The sequence below is a fragment of the Pelodiscus sinensis genome, chromosome 3, assembly GCF_049634645.1.
Source record: "Pelodiscus sinensis isolate JC-2024 chromosome 3, ASM4963464v1, whole genome shotgun sequence".
NCBI lineage: Eukaryota > Metazoa > Chordata > Testudines > Trionychidae > Pelodiscus > Pelodiscus sinensis.
In genome coordinates, this window is record NC_134713.1 from 180263552 (window position 1) to 180282354 (window position 18803).

General features: G+C 43.3%; 1 protein-coding gene across 2 annotated transcripts; it reads left to right on the plus strand.

Moving 5' to 3' along the window:
• The first annotated feature begins 886 nt into the window (after positions 1 to 886).
• On the plus strand, positions 887 to 17840 carry AHSA2P (activator of HSP90 ATPase homolog 2). 2 transcript variants are annotated; one of them, XM_075925547.1, is made up of 9 exons: positions 887 to 1145; positions 1348 to 1538; positions 8880 to 8965; positions 9624 to 9738; positions 10740 to 10828; positions 11485 to 11607; positions 13781 to 13882; positions 16018 to 16069; positions 16503 to 17840. In XM_075925547.1, exons 1-9 carry the CDS (start codon positions 1066 to 1068, stop codon positions 16676 to 16678), a joined length of 1014 nt encoding a protein of 337 aa, XP_075781662.1. In that variant the 5' UTR covers positions 887 to 1065; the 3' UTR covers positions 16679 to 17840. The 2 variants fall into 2 exon arrangements, with proteins under 2 accessions (XP_075781662.1, XP_075781663.1); XM_075925548.1 differs by lacking the exon at positions 887 to 1145 and adding an exon at positions 2828 to 3118 and having other exon boundaries at positions 1400 to 1538.
• The last annotated feature ends 963 nt before the right edge of the window (positions 17841 to 18803 follow it).

Below are 18803 nucleotides of genomic sequence, written 5' to 3' on the forward strand. Positions count from 1 at the left end.
GGCAGAGGGCAGTAGCAGCATGATAGGGGGGGAGGGGCAACTGAAGTGCCAGCACTTGATAGCTTCCCTGCCAAAGCAGTCAGGATTGCCTGTCAGAGGCTTACAAGATCTACTGGTAGGTCCCAATGTACTGGTTGGTGACCATGGGCCTAGTGTATCCGCTCCAGTATGCTCTCTACCAGTGGGCCATTTTGCTAGCCCTTCCTCTCCACGTTTTTCCTGAAGATCAACATGGAAGCAGGTCCCACCCTTCCATGCAGCTATCCCGTGGACTTCCAAGATATGTCTGTGGCTTTGGAGGAGCAGGGATGTAAGAAGGGCAAAGTGAGCAGGGGCCACAGCCTACGTCGTCATGTCCTGCAGCCAGCTGCCAGAATCTGAGCAGGACTTACAACTCAAGGCAGACCTCACTTGCTTGGATCCCTATAGGGAAGATGCAAAAGCGACGAGGCGTCCTGTGGCACCTTATAGACTAACTGACGTGTAGGAGCATAAGCTTTCGTGGGCAAAGACCCACTTCGTCAGATGCATCCGGCTACCCTTCTGGTATAGGGAAGATGGAGATCCAGGTGCTTGCAGGGGCAGAAGAGGCAGGGAGGGGGTAGGCTGAGGCACGCCCATGAGCAGTTAAAATGTTGGCAGGGCCCAGGCAGAACCATGCTGATCTACAGGAACAACGCGGAGAGGAAGGGCTAGCGGAGCAACGGCCAGGCGGAGGGGAGGGCGTGTTGTGCCTGCAGCGCTGGAGCCCGCCTGGGGTCCCGTTCGCAGTGACCGCTCAGCACCTCCCCCTGCCGCTCTGAAGCCTGAAGTGGGGGTGGGGGAGGCTGATCTACTGTAGATTTCTGGGATTTCCCTGACACACGGGGCGCGCTGGTGCCCCCCCCCCCAGGCGCTGCAGCCGGGCGGAGGGGGCGGGGCGTGTAACGGCACCGCCCGCCTCTCTCCGCCACTCCCGGCAGGGACAAGCCGGCGGCGGCGCTGCCTCCAGGGGGATCTGGGCCGCTTCTGGCTCCTTCTCGCTCGCTCTGGGCGCCGGCAGAGGCCGGGCGGGGCGGCAGCGCCATGGCCAAGTGGGGCCAGGGGGACCCGCGCTGGATCGTGGAGGAGCGCGCGGACGCCACCAACGTTAACAACTGGCACTGGTGAGCGGCCGCCCCTCGGGCCCGGGCGCGCGGGAGGGGCGCGGCGGGGGGGGTGGCCGGGGCGCGGGGCTCGCTGCCGGCTCCGGCCTCCCGCGGGCTCTGTGGCGACGGGCCCCGCGCTGCGGCCGGGGGCTGAGCTCGGCTGTCGCCGCCGCGCGGGATGCTCGCCCCACAGCCCGCCTCTCCCCGCCCTCTGCCGCAGGACCGAGCGGGACGCGACCGGCTGGTCCAGACGCAAACTGGAGCAGCTGCTGGTGGGGCTGGCGGTGGAGGGCGCGGCTGGCCGCTGTGAAATCAGCGCGCTGAAGCGCGTGGAAGGGGAAGCCTCCTGCAACAGCCGCAAGGGGAAGCTGATTTTCTTCTACGAGTGGAGCATCACGCTGGGCTGGACAGGTAACGAGCGGCTGCCGGGGGACGAGGCAGCCGCAGGCGGGGCGTCGTGTGCAGCCAGTGCAGGCTGCGACGGGCAAACTCCTGCAGGCAGCGGCACCCGCCTGATGCCTGAGGTTCGCAGTCGGGGACCGGGGCAGCGGCGGCTCTAAGCCGGTTGCAGGGGTGTCCGCCAAGCAGTGGGCACTAGGCTTGCTGGGGCGCAGGACGCACACCCGAAGCGCTGCTACATGGGCTAAAGCCTGGGCCGCAGAGCCCGGCCACCTAAAGGCTGAATCCTGAGCACCTTCACTGTATGGGCCCCTGGCACAGGTGTCTTGCTTACTATCCATTAATAAAAAACAGGACGATGTAGCCCTTTAAAGACTTAACAAGATGGTTTATTAGGTGATGAGCTTTCATGGGCCAGACCCACTTCCTCAGATCAAATAGTGGAAGAAAATTGGCATGACCATCTCTACCAAAGGATACAATAAAAAAAATGGACACACATGAAAAGGACAAATCACATTTCAGAATAGAAGGGGGAAGGTGCGGGGAGGTAAATGCCTGTGAGCTAATGATATTGGAGGTGATAATTAGGGAAGCTATCTTTGTAATGGGTAAAATAATTAGCATCCTTGTTAAGACCTAGGTGTAAAGTGTCAAATTTAAGCATGAATGACAGCTCAGAGGATTCTCTTTCAAGTCTGGTGTTAACTACCTGCATCCTGCTTCAAAGACATTTTAAGTCCTTGAGACAATGCCCTTTCTAGTTGAAATGGCAAGAAACTTTTTTCTTTGTGATCCTGTCTAATATCTGTTTTGCGTGCCTTGATTCTTTGGCAAAGTGTCTGAGATGTTTGTCCATTGTACATAGCAGACGGACACTGTTGGCACACGATAGCATAAATTATATTTCTGGATGAGCAGGAATATGTGCTCTTGATCTTATAACTCAGTGAGTTATAAGATCTTATGATCAATGAGCCGCGAGTGTAGACATAGCCCAGCAGTTGCTAGGCCAGCTAAATTGCTATCACTTCTTACAGCTCTGAAGGATAATACTGGATAATTTCTTTGCCTTAAAAGACTCACTTTTGCTGCTCAAAGCTTCATAATCATAGAAATGTGGGGCTGGAAGGGACCTCATGATACCATGTTGTCCACCCCACACACTGGGGTGGGGCCAAGTATTTGTAGATCACCCTTAAAAGTGTTTGTGTCATCTACTGTTAAAATGGTAATGAATTTATATCTTGTGTGTAACTGAAAAAGTTTTATCAGGTTTATTTACCACATTTCCATATTAGCACTGAAAACTAATGCAGCATATCTATACGTTAATACCAGAAGAGGACTGTCTAGACAGACCCCATACTTACAGAGCCACCAAGCAGTCAGTGGTGGTCTGTGGATGTAGATGCTCGGCCATGTGAACCTTCTTGCATGATTGGGGCCTTGTGTGGTCGTGTGCACAAGTTTCCTGGAATGATTATTCTAGAAAGCAAACAGAATAATTGTTGGATTGGAGAAGCAGCATATGTTCATAAATGGAATTGAAGTGGCAGAGAAATCAGAGAGGAACAAAATCAGAATCTCAGGTACTAAAATAGGCTATTTTGAAATAGTCTTGACATTTCTGGTCTTTTTTACCCCATACTTAAATTTTATTATTGCAAAACAGGTATATGTTCATTATTTTTTAATAATGAGGCATAACTCATTTTCTTCTTAGTCATAAACAAAGCAATATTTTAATCATGGGTATTTTAATAAAAGTCATGAGGAATAGGTTATAGGCAATAAACAAAAATTCAATGCCACTTTACTGTGACTATGACTATAAACATGGCTGACAATCTTATCTTTGGACTTGTGGGGCCAGCCCAACTGGTGGCTATTTGGGCCATCTGAGAGGCCAGCAGCTGAGGACTGCTGAGCACTGATTTGTACAGCTGTCCCTGGGACTGCTGCTCTGGTTGCTGCTCCACCTGCTCTAGGACCACTGCTCAGGCAGGCCCTAGGGCCAGATATTTGGGGCTGCCAGTGCAGCAGCTGGTGTGACTGTCCCCAGGACCACTCCAGCAGTGGCCGGTGCAGCTGGCTGTGGGCCCACTTCAGGAGTGACCATTGTGGTTGTTGCTGGGGCCAGCTGCTTGGGCTACCCTGGACTCAGCCATACCAGCTACTGCAGAAGTCAGAGTTTATGGTAAGTCATGGAATCTCTGACCTCCGTGACCGACACGCAGCCTTAGTTATAAATGAGACGAGTGGTTCCCAACCTTTTTTATACCACAGATAGGCAAACCCAGTCACAAACTTTTGGTGGACATTATGGTAATTATTTTTAAGAGGTCACATGTTTTTACATTGCATCTGTATGCACACAATATATGTCATAATGGATTAGAGTTCATAGATACCTACAACACTAAAAAAAAATGAAAAGAATCCATTTCTTTATCTTGAGCCCTTAACACCTATGCAAACTTTGTTTGGAATGGAACCATGCGGATGTCGTGAGCTAGTCCTTTTGTTCCAGCATTCAAAAGCGGCCTAAAACCTTTTAACCCACCTGAAATTTTGACACCACCCCATATAGCCTGCCCCAGCCCAGGAGAGAGTCCTATGTCTGCAGCCCAACCAGGGCTGCTGTGTTGAAACAGACAGTCTGGCTCTTACTTCCTGCAGTGCAGATGGGAGCAAGTTAAACTCCAAACAAATACTCCTCTGTCCCCACTTCACTACATAGACACCAGCATCCACCCACCCCTTCTTTACCCCACTTTCCCTCATGCAATCTGCTCTCCCCCAGCCCAGGAGAGAGGCCTATGTCTTCAGCCCAGTTAGGGCTGCTGTGCTGAGATAGTTTGACTCCTGCTGCCTGCAGTCCAAAGGGAAACAAGTGAAGACACCTCAAACTCCCTTCTTTCCCCACCATTTTCCTCACCTACCCCATGCAGTCTGTAGCCTCTCCGCCAGACCAGGAAGCTTAGAGGAGCATGCTGGGTTTCCTCACAGGAAGCTGCAGGCAAACCCAGCTGCTGTAATCAGATTGATGTAATCAAACCTCTCCTCTCTGGTACTTAATGCACACTCCAAACTCCCCTCTTCTTTGGCCCCCTCCCATCCCGCCAGGTACTTACACCTTCCCTCCCTATGTCCCCGTCCCTACCAGTACACTCCTTGTGTGGAGCAGGGAGCTTCTGCTGCTGAGTGAATACCACTCCCCACCCCACCAGGGCCGACTCTAGGTTTTTTGCTGCTCCAAGCAAAACATTTTTTGCCCCCCCCCTTTTTTTTTCTGTCTGGGGAGGGTGCGCAAATGCTGCTTGCGTGGCTTGCTGGGGGTGCACACGCAAATGTAGATTGTGCGGCTTCCTGGGGGGTGGGGCGTGCGCTCCGGGGGGAGCCCAAACCCCAAGGCATTTTCATCTCCTAGGAGAGAGCCAGGGACTCTCCACATGAGGACATGGGAGGGCAGGGTCATCCACAGAAAGTCAGTTAAAGACTTCCAAAGCATGCAGCTGTTCACATCACCTAGTGCTGGAGTCCCAATCCCACTCCTCACTCTGCAAAGGGATTTTATTATTAGAAGCCTTATAATGACTGAGACTCCAACCCCAACACATAAGCTGTCCAACCCTTGGTGTCCATGGACAAGAATCAGCCTCACTATACAATAAGACAGTTCAAAGAGATTAAGAACTTTTGTTTCAATTCCCCAGCTCAACTGTCCAGAACAAGACAGGCACCAGACAACTAAACCCCACTAGCCTAAGACCTATTCCGTGAGTGCAGCCCTGTGCTCTCTCCTTCAGGGATGGACCAAACAGCCTCTGAAGCAGGATGGATTGATTTAAAACACATTTTGCATCTAAAATTCATTTATTAAACAAAGGAAATATCCATAGTGAATTTAACAGATCGATTCTAGTTATCATGTTCGTCAAGATGTTAGAACGCTCTCAACCAGTTTTTTACTGAGAGAAGAGGAAAACAAATTTTTCTGCTTCATCAACTCTCGGTTTTGCAACGGTGAATGAACTAATCATTGAATTGAACTAGCTGAATAAACCAAAGTGATAAAAACATTCTCTCGTCACCTGCAGAAGAAGCTACTGCTGATGTAAACACTGGTTCCGGGTGCTTACACAGCAACTTACACTAGTGAACTGGTAGAATTTCTTTAAAAGTTGACAGGACACATATTCTATTTAATTTTTAAATTCAATTCATAAGTTATTTAAATAGGTTATGATAAATTTAGGCCATAATTTTTAATTTAATGTTAAAGGTATATTATTTAAAACAAAGCCTATTTAAATAGGATCAAAATTCCAATTTTAATAAAGCTCTCCTTCCCCAGACAGGAAGGGACTTGGGGACATGGGCACTGGGAACACCAGAGTTCCCCTTCCTCAGACAAAGAGGGAGGGAGAATCACCTGGGTCCCAGGCAGGGGTGAGGTTGTCAGTACACAGCACAAAGAGGCTGGGTTCCTGGGCAGGTGTGGGGTGGGGAGAGTTCAGGGCCTCGAGAGTAGGGGGAGAGGGGTATTGTTTAGAGAGCCAGACAGGAGATGGGGATCCAGGAGGGAGGCAAGATGGGAGGGAGAAGAGAAGGCGGGGTCCCAGCAGGGTTGCAGTGGGCCAGGAGGTGGAGTGTGGGGTTGCTGGGCAGAGGCCAGTGCTGGAGCCCACCTGGGGTCCCATTCACAGGCATCAAGGAGTAACAGTTAATTTGAGGGATGGGTTTTGGATCGGACTACCGCATCGAATTAATTTGGGCTACCGGCATTTTAAAATGGCAACCGGCTGCGAATATGCTAATCAAGTGCGGGATATTTAAATCCCACGCTTCATTCATTAGTAACTTTGGTATGCTTCATTTGCCTCCCTAGTCCGAACTAGGGGGCAAGTATAGACATACCCTTTGTGTTTTGTTACTACTTTTTAGTTCTTGTTCTTTAAGTGATTGTTTCTATGTGTAGTGTACTTGAGGTTGTACATGTGCTCAGAATGGCAGTTTTTTCCTAGCAGTGTATGTCTGGTCTGTGCATCCATTCTCCATCAGCTCCGCACCCAAGGCATAAAAGTGGCTGTTGGATCACCATCATCTTAGTTCCTTCTTGCCACTTGTGAACTATGACAGAGCTTCACTGTTCTTGCTCTCTGATTTTAGAAGTTTTAAAAAATGTCTTAGGTAGTTTTTAGTATAGTGTTAGAGATTTAATTTCCTATTTTTTGGTGTGTGAGATGCCAGAGCTATGGAAATGACTGAACTGTGACAGTGATGACCTGCATTTACTTGTTGATGGTACAAGACATAGTCTGGCTTGACCCTTACTTGTAGACTGTGACAGAGAGGGATACCATAAAGATATTGGTGGCGGCTAAAGTCCTACTACAGGACACTGAAGTCTGAGATGTAACTCCAGTTCTGGGAACAGAGAGTCTTCTGGAGGGGGGGAAACTAGATGCAGCCATTGGCACCGTTTCCACAGTTCTGGTTGTTGAAGAAAAGGGTACCAGATCCGTCAGTATGGCAGATGCCAGCACAAGGAAGAAGTGAAGAAGCATTACCAGTTTAAGATGGAGCGACTCTTCCAGCACAGCAGCTTGAGATGGTGAAACTGCGCCAGTGTACTGTAATACAGTAGGTGAAGAGTATCTGTCCCCATGAGTGGTACAGACTCCAAATTACTTCCTTGTTGCAGCACTCCTCCTCTAGCTGTTGAGCTATGCACCACTCCTGTTTCAGTGGGATACCTGGGTGGAACATAGCTGCTGTCAGTTTCTTCCTTGTTTCTCTGCTTGGGGTTGGTTCCAAATATTTTCTATGCCTGCAGGACTCTACAAGTGAGTTGGAAATTCCTTACAGATGTAAACCATTGTTCTGCTTCTGGTCACTAGTTACAACAAATCCACTAGCTGTATCTTTGTCTGATCCTCAGTGTTGGAACTGCCTTTCTTTAAATAGTTCAACCACCTATTTTTTTTCAGATGTTCACTTCTGAAATACTTCAGGTGTTTTGCATTCTTTCTTTTTGCTATTTTTTTCCTGAAAAAGCTATTAAGACTCTGCTTTTTCTGTCTAGAGTACTTGCTTTCACTGCTGTTGACACTTATGTAGTTGATAGTAACAGATCCACGCATACTACCACCATATATGTCATAGTTTCAGGGATAACTGCATCTTTAACCCTTCTTCTCACCCACCCTGTATTCTGTGAGGCACCCGCTTAAGATTTTAGGTTTCCCAGACCACCCTTTTTGGGGGTGGAGACTTACATCTCTCTCCCTTCATATTTAGGGATTTGGGCTTGTAATCTTTCTGCTGTTTCCTAGAAGGTTTGACTTGGAGCTAGGGGTGCTCTTGGTTACCCCCTCTATTTTGTAGTTTTCAACAAGGCATCTGTGAGACTACATCCTAAGCTTGTCCCTCAGGTGGTGTTGCACCAGCCAAAGTATCCATTGATCTGTGTTTTACCCTATATCTCTTTCTGGCTATGAAGAGGTGGTATGGCTCTCATTGGGCATGCATAGGGCTCTTGCCTTTTTCCTGCAAAGAACAAAGTCTTTTCAAAAGTCTCTTAGACTTTACATCTGCAGCATGTGTAAAAGGAGAGGCCATCTCCTTTCATGGGCTGAGTGGATTTTGGGATGCATATTACTCTAAGATGAACAGTTCCTCCCCTGAGGACAGCATGTGAACATATACAGCATGATCTTAGGCAACATTGGTAGCTGCACATAGCAATGGCCTTATTCCTGACATCTGCAGAGCGATGACTTGGAGCATTCTGCATACCATCTGCAGACACTATGTGCTGATGCATACAGCTACTTTAGGTATTTCTCTAGGCGGGCAGTGTTCCAGAGCCATACACTTCGCCACCATATATGTCATCATTTTAGGGATAACGGCACCTTTAACTCTTTTCACCACCCTCCTTATTCTTCAAGGCACCTACTTAAGACCTTGAGCTTCCCAGCCATCACCTCCTGCAATCTGTTGTGCCATAAGACTCTACGCATCTGTGTCCTTAAAGAGACAGTATCAGTGAATTACTCCCATAGTGCACTATGTGGTTATTCCTCTTTGTTCCTTTGGTGCAGAGCATGAAGAGTATGTGGATCAGATGGACACTGCTAGGGAAAAATCTGATTCTGGGAATGTGAAACATGAATGCAGTACAAGCAGGGACAACACATCTTTGAAAACTCAAGTTACTACAAAGTAAGAAACCCATCATTTTAAATAGCAGTTCTGCAGAAAGCATATACAAGGGTAAAACTGCTACTATGGAAGATACAGATCTTTAGTTACTACATTTAAGAATTCATTCTGTTAATGCAGGTACAATGAAAGAATCTGGTGAGAAACATGAGGGATCTGTTGAAATTCCTAACCTGTCAGAAGAAAATGAGGTGGATGATACCGAGGTAGGTAATAAATACTAACTTAGCTGAATAGGGCAGGAATTGTTACATAAAATCAATACATTAGGTTGCCATTAAATTTTCTGTTAACTGAGTAATAGTTACAAATGACTTTTTTTTAAAAAAAAGCTTACTCTGTGAATACCTGGGACAATAACATGTGGTTAACTTTTCTGTAGTATTCTAAAGATAAAATGTCAAGAAACAAAAAGTCTCATTTCTGATACATGATTACATATCTTCCAAAATTAGCTTCTAAGTATGAGCAGTATCTGATGTTAGATGAAGTTCATGGCAATACAGACCCACGTGTTTGAGATAAGAGTTAAGCCTCATTTTTTTAAATCTTAAGGCCTTTACTTTGGTGCTAGCCTAATGATGTAGTTGATACTATGGTTTCTAAATCCTCCTGGAAGGGGGTGCAACCTATCTAAACTCCTGACTAGTTCTTCTGTTATTATGGAAACAAAATTGCTTGTTTCCTTTAGAAAAATAAAATAAAATATATCCTGTTTTAGCTTATAGGTGTGATAAGTTTTCACTTGAATATCTATTCTGCACCTGTCCTCTGAATAAATCAAAGATAGCATTTTCCAGCACTTTTGTTCCCCAAAAATCAAAATGTACAAAGCATCTTATACATTTGTATGTTTATTTGTAGATAAGTGTAAGCAAAAAGGAAGGAGATGGAGACATGCTAAAGGATTTTATGCGAACAGAAGGAACTTCAAAAGTTAGGCAGGCTCTCAGAGATTATCTGAAAGCTCTTAAAACAGGTACATTAAGATAATTTCTTCAGACTGTGATTATATGGGCCCCATTTTGGGCAATCTCGCTTCTTAAATAAATAGATCAATTTTAATCTGAGTTGGTAGAAGTGGTTTTCATATTACTTTAACAACAAAACCAAATGTCTTCATTTTAATGCAATATTATAAATAAGGTTTATTTTCACCAAATTCAGGATATTCAAAGGTTTGGGGTTTTTTAAAATGTGTATTTTGCAGTAATGCCCAGCGGTACTAATCAGGACCAAAACCATATTGTCATAGGTGGTATACAAAGACAGAGATACAGTCCTTGCCCTGATCTTACAAATTAATTGGCTGAGCAAAGTAAAGCCATGCACTCAACTCAGGACACATCTAGACTACGTTTTAATTTTGAAAGAGGATATGCAAATTCCACGGGAATTTGCATGTCTTCCAATTGCGTTTTTGAAAGAGGATCTTTCGAAAGCGAAAGTAGTCTGGACACGTTTTTTGAAAAACCGCGTAAACCTCCTTTTTTTTTTTTTTTTTTAAGAAAGAGCGGGTTTTTCGAAAAAGGGTTTTTTTGCCGGAAAAAAATGCATCCAGACTATACTTTCACTTTTGAAAGATCCTCTTTCAAAAATGTGATCAGAAAATGATATGCAAATTCCGCAGAATTTTCATATCCTCTTTTGAAATTAAAACAGTGTCTAGACATGCCCTCAGTGGCATTTATCTGTGTCTGTAATTTGATACCTTCTGAAAACAGTATTCAGTCAATTCTAAGATTTCAGGGAATGTTCGAGGCATAAGTGGACAGAACTCTTTTGATTTTGATGAAAAAACAGAAAACTGAAAAAGCTAGATTTTAGTAGAAATCAGTCTGTTTTGGTTTTCAGATCTTTACCCAAGCAAATATGATTCTGAGCAGAAGGGGAAGGGCTTATCTGTAGAGTGAGGGGCCTAGCTTAATGTACAGGTAGGCCTCCTTTTGGACAGTATTTTTTTACTTCTTTTATTTACAGAGTTTACTCTGGGAATGATCCTACCAACCAAAACCTCAGCTGGTCAGGAACTGGCAGTTAAAAAAAAATCAAGTGAGAAAAACATGCAGGTATGCTGGCTTTAGGAGTTATGTAAGATTCAATGAGAGAGATGGATGTTATTGGGCCCAAACTCTGTCATCATAGAACAAAGAACTTAAGATGTATCCCATAACAGATGTGCAGTGTTAATCAAACAGTTTTTGGTGCACTTTTAAGAACACCTTTGAGTTGGGAAGCAGTTTAATTCACTAACATATTGTGCAAGTTCATCGCTATGATCAGTGTCTGTAGTGCTCAGGTTATGTGGAAATAGTCATTACTGGGCCATGTTCTTCAGATAGTGAAAGGGAGATCGAAGGTGCCCAGTTATTCACTTCCAATGTTCTAACGGTAACAGTGAGGGAGAGGCTAAAATTTGTCTGCTTCCCTCATTTCCTCTGATTAATTCAAGCCACATTGTGTCACCCAAAACATGTTAGGGTTGCCAGATTTTCCTAGTGCTTTACGGTGGTGCTCACTCAGTCTAACCCGTATGGTATCATGTAATTAATGCATATGTACCAGTAGATTTACATTTGCATTAGCAACCTGAAACTTGGAATTCCCTAACTTCTTTGTTTTGTTGAGTTCGCAACCCTAACTCTAATATAGAGTTTTGGCGTGGAATAGATTTGTGCTTTGCTATTCATATACAATGGCAATTTAACCTGAGTTTGCTTTACAGGATTCTGTCTTACCAGTTTCTTTGGATACAATTGGTGTAAGAATTCCAACAGTAAAAATACTCCTGAAAGACATGTTTGACTCTCCGGCAGAGGAGCTTTATAGCATCTTTACAACTAAAGAAGTAAGAAGCCTTTTGTATTGCATGGGACCACCTATTTTTAGTAATATAACTACAGTGATTGGTGTACCAGAAAGAATAGTTATTTTATATGAAGAATTTAATTATAATCAGAAATGAGAAATATTATATGTAACTTTCATAGTAGGGATGTGAGAAATGAAAAAAAAAATCACGTAACAGATACAATTTCTATTGGTTACACAGTTCCTGAGGCCGCTGGCACTTCTGGCCCCATGCGGAGCTGGAGCAAATCTCCACCTATGGTGGGTGGCTCTGGGGCACCGGTGTTTACCAGTAACCCATTCACATTCCTATTTCATAGTGCTCAGTGCAACTCACTCACATACTCCCATTTGTACAATATTGGGAAATCTGGTCAAACAAGGACTGAAATACAATCAGCTACTTCTTATTGCTAGTAACTTCAGCTCTAGTACCGTAATGTAGGATTATACCTGTAATTCTAACTAGTACCATTTGTGCTGTTTGATGATAAAGACCTACAATGATGTGTAAAGTGGTGAGCAAAATTGAGATTTTTATATATGCATCTATTTTATTGAGCTATTTTGTTTGTGTATTGGTGTGAAGCTGGCCAGCTAGCAATCCTCAAAAGAAGGGTCTTCTCAGTTTTTTTTAGCCCTGTCAGCAAGCTTTTGATGTCATTTCCTGTGAGGTATTGATCACCTACTTTCAGATCTTTCCAAAGTAACCATTTGGCAGTCTTGTTCTTTTCTTTCTGAGCATTTTTGGAAGGTGATGCTGGTCCACTGTTTATCTACCCACAACAGCTTCTTTGGTATTTTGTTATTGTTCTGGTTCACTGTGGATTTAAAACCCACATTAATAGAGAATTGGCAAGTCTTATGATGCATGTCATGGGTATGCAAGTGAGATGTAGTTCTGTTTCCGTTACACTCATCTTAAAATATTTATTATTACTAAGTATTATTATAGTAATCCATTATGTAAGCATTTGTAATAGGCATTTAGGCAACTATAGAGGAAGCAAGGGGGGAAGCAAGAGCCAGTGCTGGGGGGAGCCGGCTTAAAAGTCGGTTTCCCCAGCACCATCTCCACGGGGGCAGAGGTGCAATGGGGGAGCAGGAGTGATCCAGGACAGCTGAGTCCTGGCTCACACCTAGTTCTTTGCTGAGCATCTGCTTTATAAATGTACTAAGAGCCTGGTGGGCCTTACTGTCTGGAACTTGACATGAGCCACACCCCGTTCCCTGCTGCGCCTCTGTCTTTTAAATGTAGTTAAATGTAGTAAGAACTAACCCTGCTGCAGTTATGTAGTTTCTCCCTTATTGACTAATCTAGTAGTTGATGGAATTTCCATCGACTTGATTAGCTGATTAAACGCAATTTAACATCCTTAATTTGTAATCCAAAGATGTTAAAGTTCTCTACAAATGTTAAGCATTCTTATCCCTATTTACAGCTAGATTCCATTAGCTGCTATGTGCATGGATATGATTACCTCTACCTCCAAGGTGTGAATATTAATGACACACTCTTACAAGGGTTTCTGTGGAGAAGTATTCATATAGCAAGTTTAGGATTGCATCAGTCCTGAGGAGCCCTGCAATATCAGAGGATTTAAAACTGGAATACAAATGCTTCCAAAAATTGTAATTCTCAGGATGATCACGGACTAATCTTCTGATATGGGAGAGAGAATATAACATCTCATGACTTTCCAATTAATCCTGCTTCCTGTGCCCATAATGCTGTTGCCAACTCCTCTGGGCAGGAGGAAGATCAGACTGCCTGTTTTCTAATCCAGATATAGTTACAGCCACTTTCCTTCCCCATCACTTGCTTTGAACTCTCTACTTCTGTTTCACCTAATGGCTGCTTCCATATACCCTTATTGATTGCTCCTTCTGCCTACCAAGCATGTTTCTCAGCACTTGATAACTTAGTCACATTATGATATGTTGATTTGACTGGAGCACTTTAAAGTTCAAGGACTTTATATGGATTTTATAGGTCTAGCCATTAATCCCAGAAACACTGGCATTAGGGAGTCTCCAGTAGTCCTTTTAGTTCATTCCAGTAGCCTGGAAGGATACATGGTTTCAATAAGCTATCCAGAAATTTCAGAAGGGGAGGTATTGAATAGATGTTCTAATTCTTCCACTGTGCACAGTTGCTTTTTGTTTTTTAGTTGGTGCAGAAATTTTCTAAAAGTCGTGCTGTGATCGAAGCCAAAAGAGGAGGGAAACTTCAGATGTTTGATGGATATGTTACTGGAGAATATGTAGAACTGGTAAGTTGAAACCTTGTTTTTCGGTTAAGAAGGGGCTGAAATTACTATTATACAGGGGGCAATACTGAGTAAAGTGTAAGCTTGCTTTAGTTTCTCTAATGCAGATTTAGTTTATAAAAAAACAAAATCACATCAATTCCCAACTTTCTCCTTGTTTGGCCCAGATTATCCATCATGTGGGTTGGAATCACTGGACAAGGAAGAATATGTTTGCCTTAGTTTTTCCTTAGTAGGAAGGTTGGGGATTGAGTTTACATATCAGAGGAGCCCAGCTCCTACTACATTTAAACTGCAGAGCGCAGTGGGGGTAGGTCTGGGACCTGGTGTGAGCTGGGTCTGGACCACTGCAGCTCAACCTTTTAAATGTAGTAAGCTGGGCAGCTCTTACTACATTTAAAAGACAAAGATGAAGTGCAGGACCCAGCACGAGCTGTGCCTAAGCTGGGAGTGAAGCAGTCCGGACCTGGAGCAAGCCAGGCCTGCTTCAGTCTCGGCTCACACTGGGTCCTGCACTGTGCCTCTGTCTCCCCTTCCCTCCCTCCCCCGCACCGCAGAGATGGGGCTGGGCAGAACCAGCTTTTAAGCCAGCTCCCCCCAGCACCAGCTCCTGCTTTCCCCACTTGCTGCCTCTGATAGAGACAGCAGTGGAGGAGAAATGCAAGTAGTTGACTCGACTACCCAACAAGCTTAGGCTTAACTGATCGACTACTCTTACATCCCTAGCTGCAACCCATGAAACATATAGAGGTTCCTTTTACATGTCAAAAGTTGTTTCATAAACAAAAGCAAGACCTAGAGAAAATGCTCTGTCCTGATTCTTTTAGAACGTTGTCTTGAAGCTCTTTAATCATTCAGGGATTTTCAATTTCAGTTACTTAAATCAAACCCTCAGTAGTTTAGTAAACCTTTTTTTTTTTGGAGGGGGGAATTACTGCAGACTCCGGAGGATTTAGTTCGAGGTATTTCATCTTTCAGGAAGTCCTCAGATTTCTTAAAGCATGAGATCACCTTTCCCCCAAATGGAGCTGAGAAGGCTGTGGTTCCACTTACAGTAAAGATGTTGACACTTGGAAACACACTGATAAAATAATTCATTTGATACTGGCAGGACTGGCTATAAAAAATAAAAAAAGACTCCACAGATTTTAATGACCATAACAAAGAACCTCTGCAGGCAAAATCTCAGTCAACAACCAAATAACTGGCAAGTGCCACATAGAAAAATAGTTACAGTGGTTATGTTAACACAAATGGAATAGATACTGATGACTGATCCTACCTGGCCTCTAGCGGCAGTTATGAATATGAAAATATCCCTTTTTGTAAACTGCTTTGAAGGCTGGGCAAATATACTGAATAGGAGACTGCACCACTGCTCTAAACCAGTCACATCAATGTTCTGGATTAACACTCTGCCAGTTTGCTTCCATTTCCCAATTTCAGCTATTTGCGGAGACACCAAACTATCTAAAACTGATGATCTAGAGCTGAATGTTATCTTACAGATGGTACCACAGCCCACACCATCTCACCACTATATCTTCCAGTGGGCCTCAAATGTACATTCAGCAAGATGGGTTGCACAATAGAGGGCTCTAGAGGTGGCTGATCAGTTAGCCTCCCCCTTTTTGCGCCATTTCTCAGAGGAAAATGCAAAAACCACTGTACTAATCCCAGTCACCTATGCTAAGGTCCATAATATAAAAGGCTGTTGATTAGAGCTGTAGCTATAAGCATGAGCAACTGACCTTTCTCCACTGCTAGGAGACAGGGAAGTGTGTTCTATGATTAGAGCTGGATAAAAATTGGGATTCTCAAGTGTTTTCCCCTCACATGTATTGTTTTCCTAACTTGTGCCAGTTGGAGACATCAGAAATTGAAAGGGAAATAGCCCTAAAATTTCAGAATTTGGGGGGAAGAAAGTTTTTACCAAACCTGCTTTTTCATAGAAAAAAATGAATTTGACAGAACGCTGTTTTATGATGTACAAAGTTCTCTCATTAGACAATTCTTTGCTGGCATCTGCTAGGATTCTCTTGGAAGGAGATTTGGGTGAGCCCTCAGATGAAATTCTTAAAGGCAGAAAAAGGATTGTTAGTTTTGTAATGATATTTGTACATCTATTTTTCTTATAGTTACCCAATCAAAGGATTATCATGAAATGGAGATGCAGGAACTGGCCTTATGGTATGTCTTTTCTTCTGCGCAGGATTTTCAAAGGAATTTCGGTTTGAGAAAGCACAATATAATGCCTGTTAGTCTATAAGGTGCCACAGGACTCCTCGTCGCTTTTGCAGATTCAGACTAACATAGCTACCCCTCTGATACATAAATACTGTGCTTACAAAGACAGAACAAACGCCTTAGTCTCACTGAAGTAACAGATTTATTGGAGCAAAGACCCACTTCATCAGATGCATGTGATGAAAACTTATGCTCCAATAAATCTGTTTGTCTATAAGATGCCACAGGACTCCTCGTTGCTTTTACATTTATGTACTAGATGCAATAGCTGAGTTAATGAAAGATTGACTTTTTAGATGTAAAGCAAACTTTTATCAGGTATTAAAACAAAGTTTATCAAACCTATTACTAAATATTGTACCTTCTCTTCTTCCAGAACATTATGCAACAATTGCTTTGAATTTCAAGGATCAGGCAACTCAAACTGAATTACAGTTAGAATGCAAAGGAGTTCCTGCCTGTAATGAAGACAGTACAAGACAGTGTTGGCAAAAGCAGCATTTTGAAGAAATACATGTTTTACTGCAGCAGACCAAAGTAAATGCTGAATAATAATAGTAGTGTGCCTAGTTTTATTAGTGCATTACTTCGTGTGTATGCACACACACACTATAAAAATAAAAGATTGTCTCCCTTTTTTGTCCCTCTCCCCAGCTTTAAGAAAATAATTTGGGGGATGAAAAGATCCAGTGCTGTGATACTGTAAGTGCTATTGATGGATCTTTAGTGAATGAGATGGCCTTTTCCAACAGTGTCATTATGTATTTAGACACCTTCAGTTTGAGAACTGGTCAGTGTTTTATCTATAACTTAAATGTGGAAACTGAGTGAAACTCAGCTGCTATAGAACTCATGGTTTTACATCACATAGGGATGTCCTGTAGACACTAGCTGCCCTAACTTGGACCTGAACTAGGACTACTTAGTAAAGAAGTAAAGTGTGCATTATTCAGTAAGAATCCATTCTGAGTTGAAATTCACTTAAACTAAAGCACTTAATTTCAAACAATGGATAAACTCCACACAGACTTATGTTTTCAGACAGCAAAGCTACTACACATTGGAAAGACTCAGTCGTCTCTATAGAAGGCTTTACCATAGGTCCAAGGGTTAACAAAATTAGACCAACAACCCTTGAACACCGTGCTCTAGTGATACCATTAATTTAGTCTGTTTTCCTTTCATTCTCTCTTAATGGAATGAAAGTTGTGATGAGAGTTGCTGCTCTGGCAGAGATGTCAGTGAGGCTAGAAGTGAGTAACTTAATTTTGTATTTCAACAATTTCCACATTTATTTAAAAACCAAGTCATACTAATACCGCTTTCTTTTGTAAACATATTTTTAACTTAGATCCTCTCTGTCATTCCATTCCAGCCATGGAAATGTAATGAAAGCAAAGCAAATAAAACCCCAACCTTTTGACATGGATACACCACGAGGGGTTAATATTGAATATACCAATGATTTATCTGAAAGTTAGAAAGACTGAGGCAGAATTATTGAATGTATTCAGTAATTTTGTAACCAAATTGAATAAAAATGACTTCTGTGCAATACTGAATTTAAGACAAAATTGGCTAAGAAAAATCATGAAAGCGACAGAGGTGACTCCAACTGCATTTTTGGGGAGTGTTATTACTCTGCACTTGTTTTCATGTGTTAATTGAATGCACAGAATAGCAGTCATGTTAATAAAGAACATTTTTACAATGAGTGCGCTTTATTTCCTCTCTAATGGATCTTGTTCACCACACGCTTCTAACCAGCAGTGCATCTCTCTGCCCAAGCTTAAACGATTCTTTAGAAAATAAAGTTTCCTTGCACGCGGTTTTGTGACAAGACTAAAACTATGCAGACATTGTAAAGTACAAGCTTGTACTGGACACCATATGATATTTTCATTGCATGTAAGTTTAAATTACATAGAGGACAAGGAAGCTTTGGTCTTCCTGAAAGTTATTTTCTCCTACATAGAGTTCTGCCCAAAAGAATGGCTCTTCCCTAGCCAAAATAATACTCTGTCACTGATCTATGGAGCAGATTTGCTCAGTGTACATCTATGATAGTTCCAGTAAGTTCCAACTTACTGCCAACTGAAGCTAGAATCCAAGAGCCAAGCTGTGATCCTCCTGGCTCATGCATCACCAGCAGAAAAGAATCTGCCATTAGAATTTAGACTTGAATTTAGTCAGAATTCCACTGAAGGAAATGGGGGAGGCACAGTAAGCACAGGCATCTTTTCTGTAATGTTTGGGTTAGGGCCTTGTTAATATTTGATGCATGGACCAAAAAAGAATTCAGATCATGCTGATAGTTAAATTCCAGCAGTCATATTTACTGCACGTCACCTTTAACTATAAAGTACTTGGGTTGAGCTCTCAAAAAAAAAATCCTCCATTGCACAAGATGACCTTATTAAAGAAAGCACATACACATTTGCTTGCTGCAAATAACAACAGTGTCTGGACAGCAAACAGCAGTGAGCTCACAAGGTTACGTGAAGCTCGCTACCGTTAATGACATAGCCTTTCTTGGGAGGTAAGAAATCTCTCTGCTAACATACAAAAGGATAGGGGTGTCAATAGGTAAAGAGTTACCCAGTAAGCATCACCCTTAACTGGCAGGCCAGGAGGGAGGCAGATGGCAGAGCTGGCTGCTCCAGCTGGGCTGGAATAG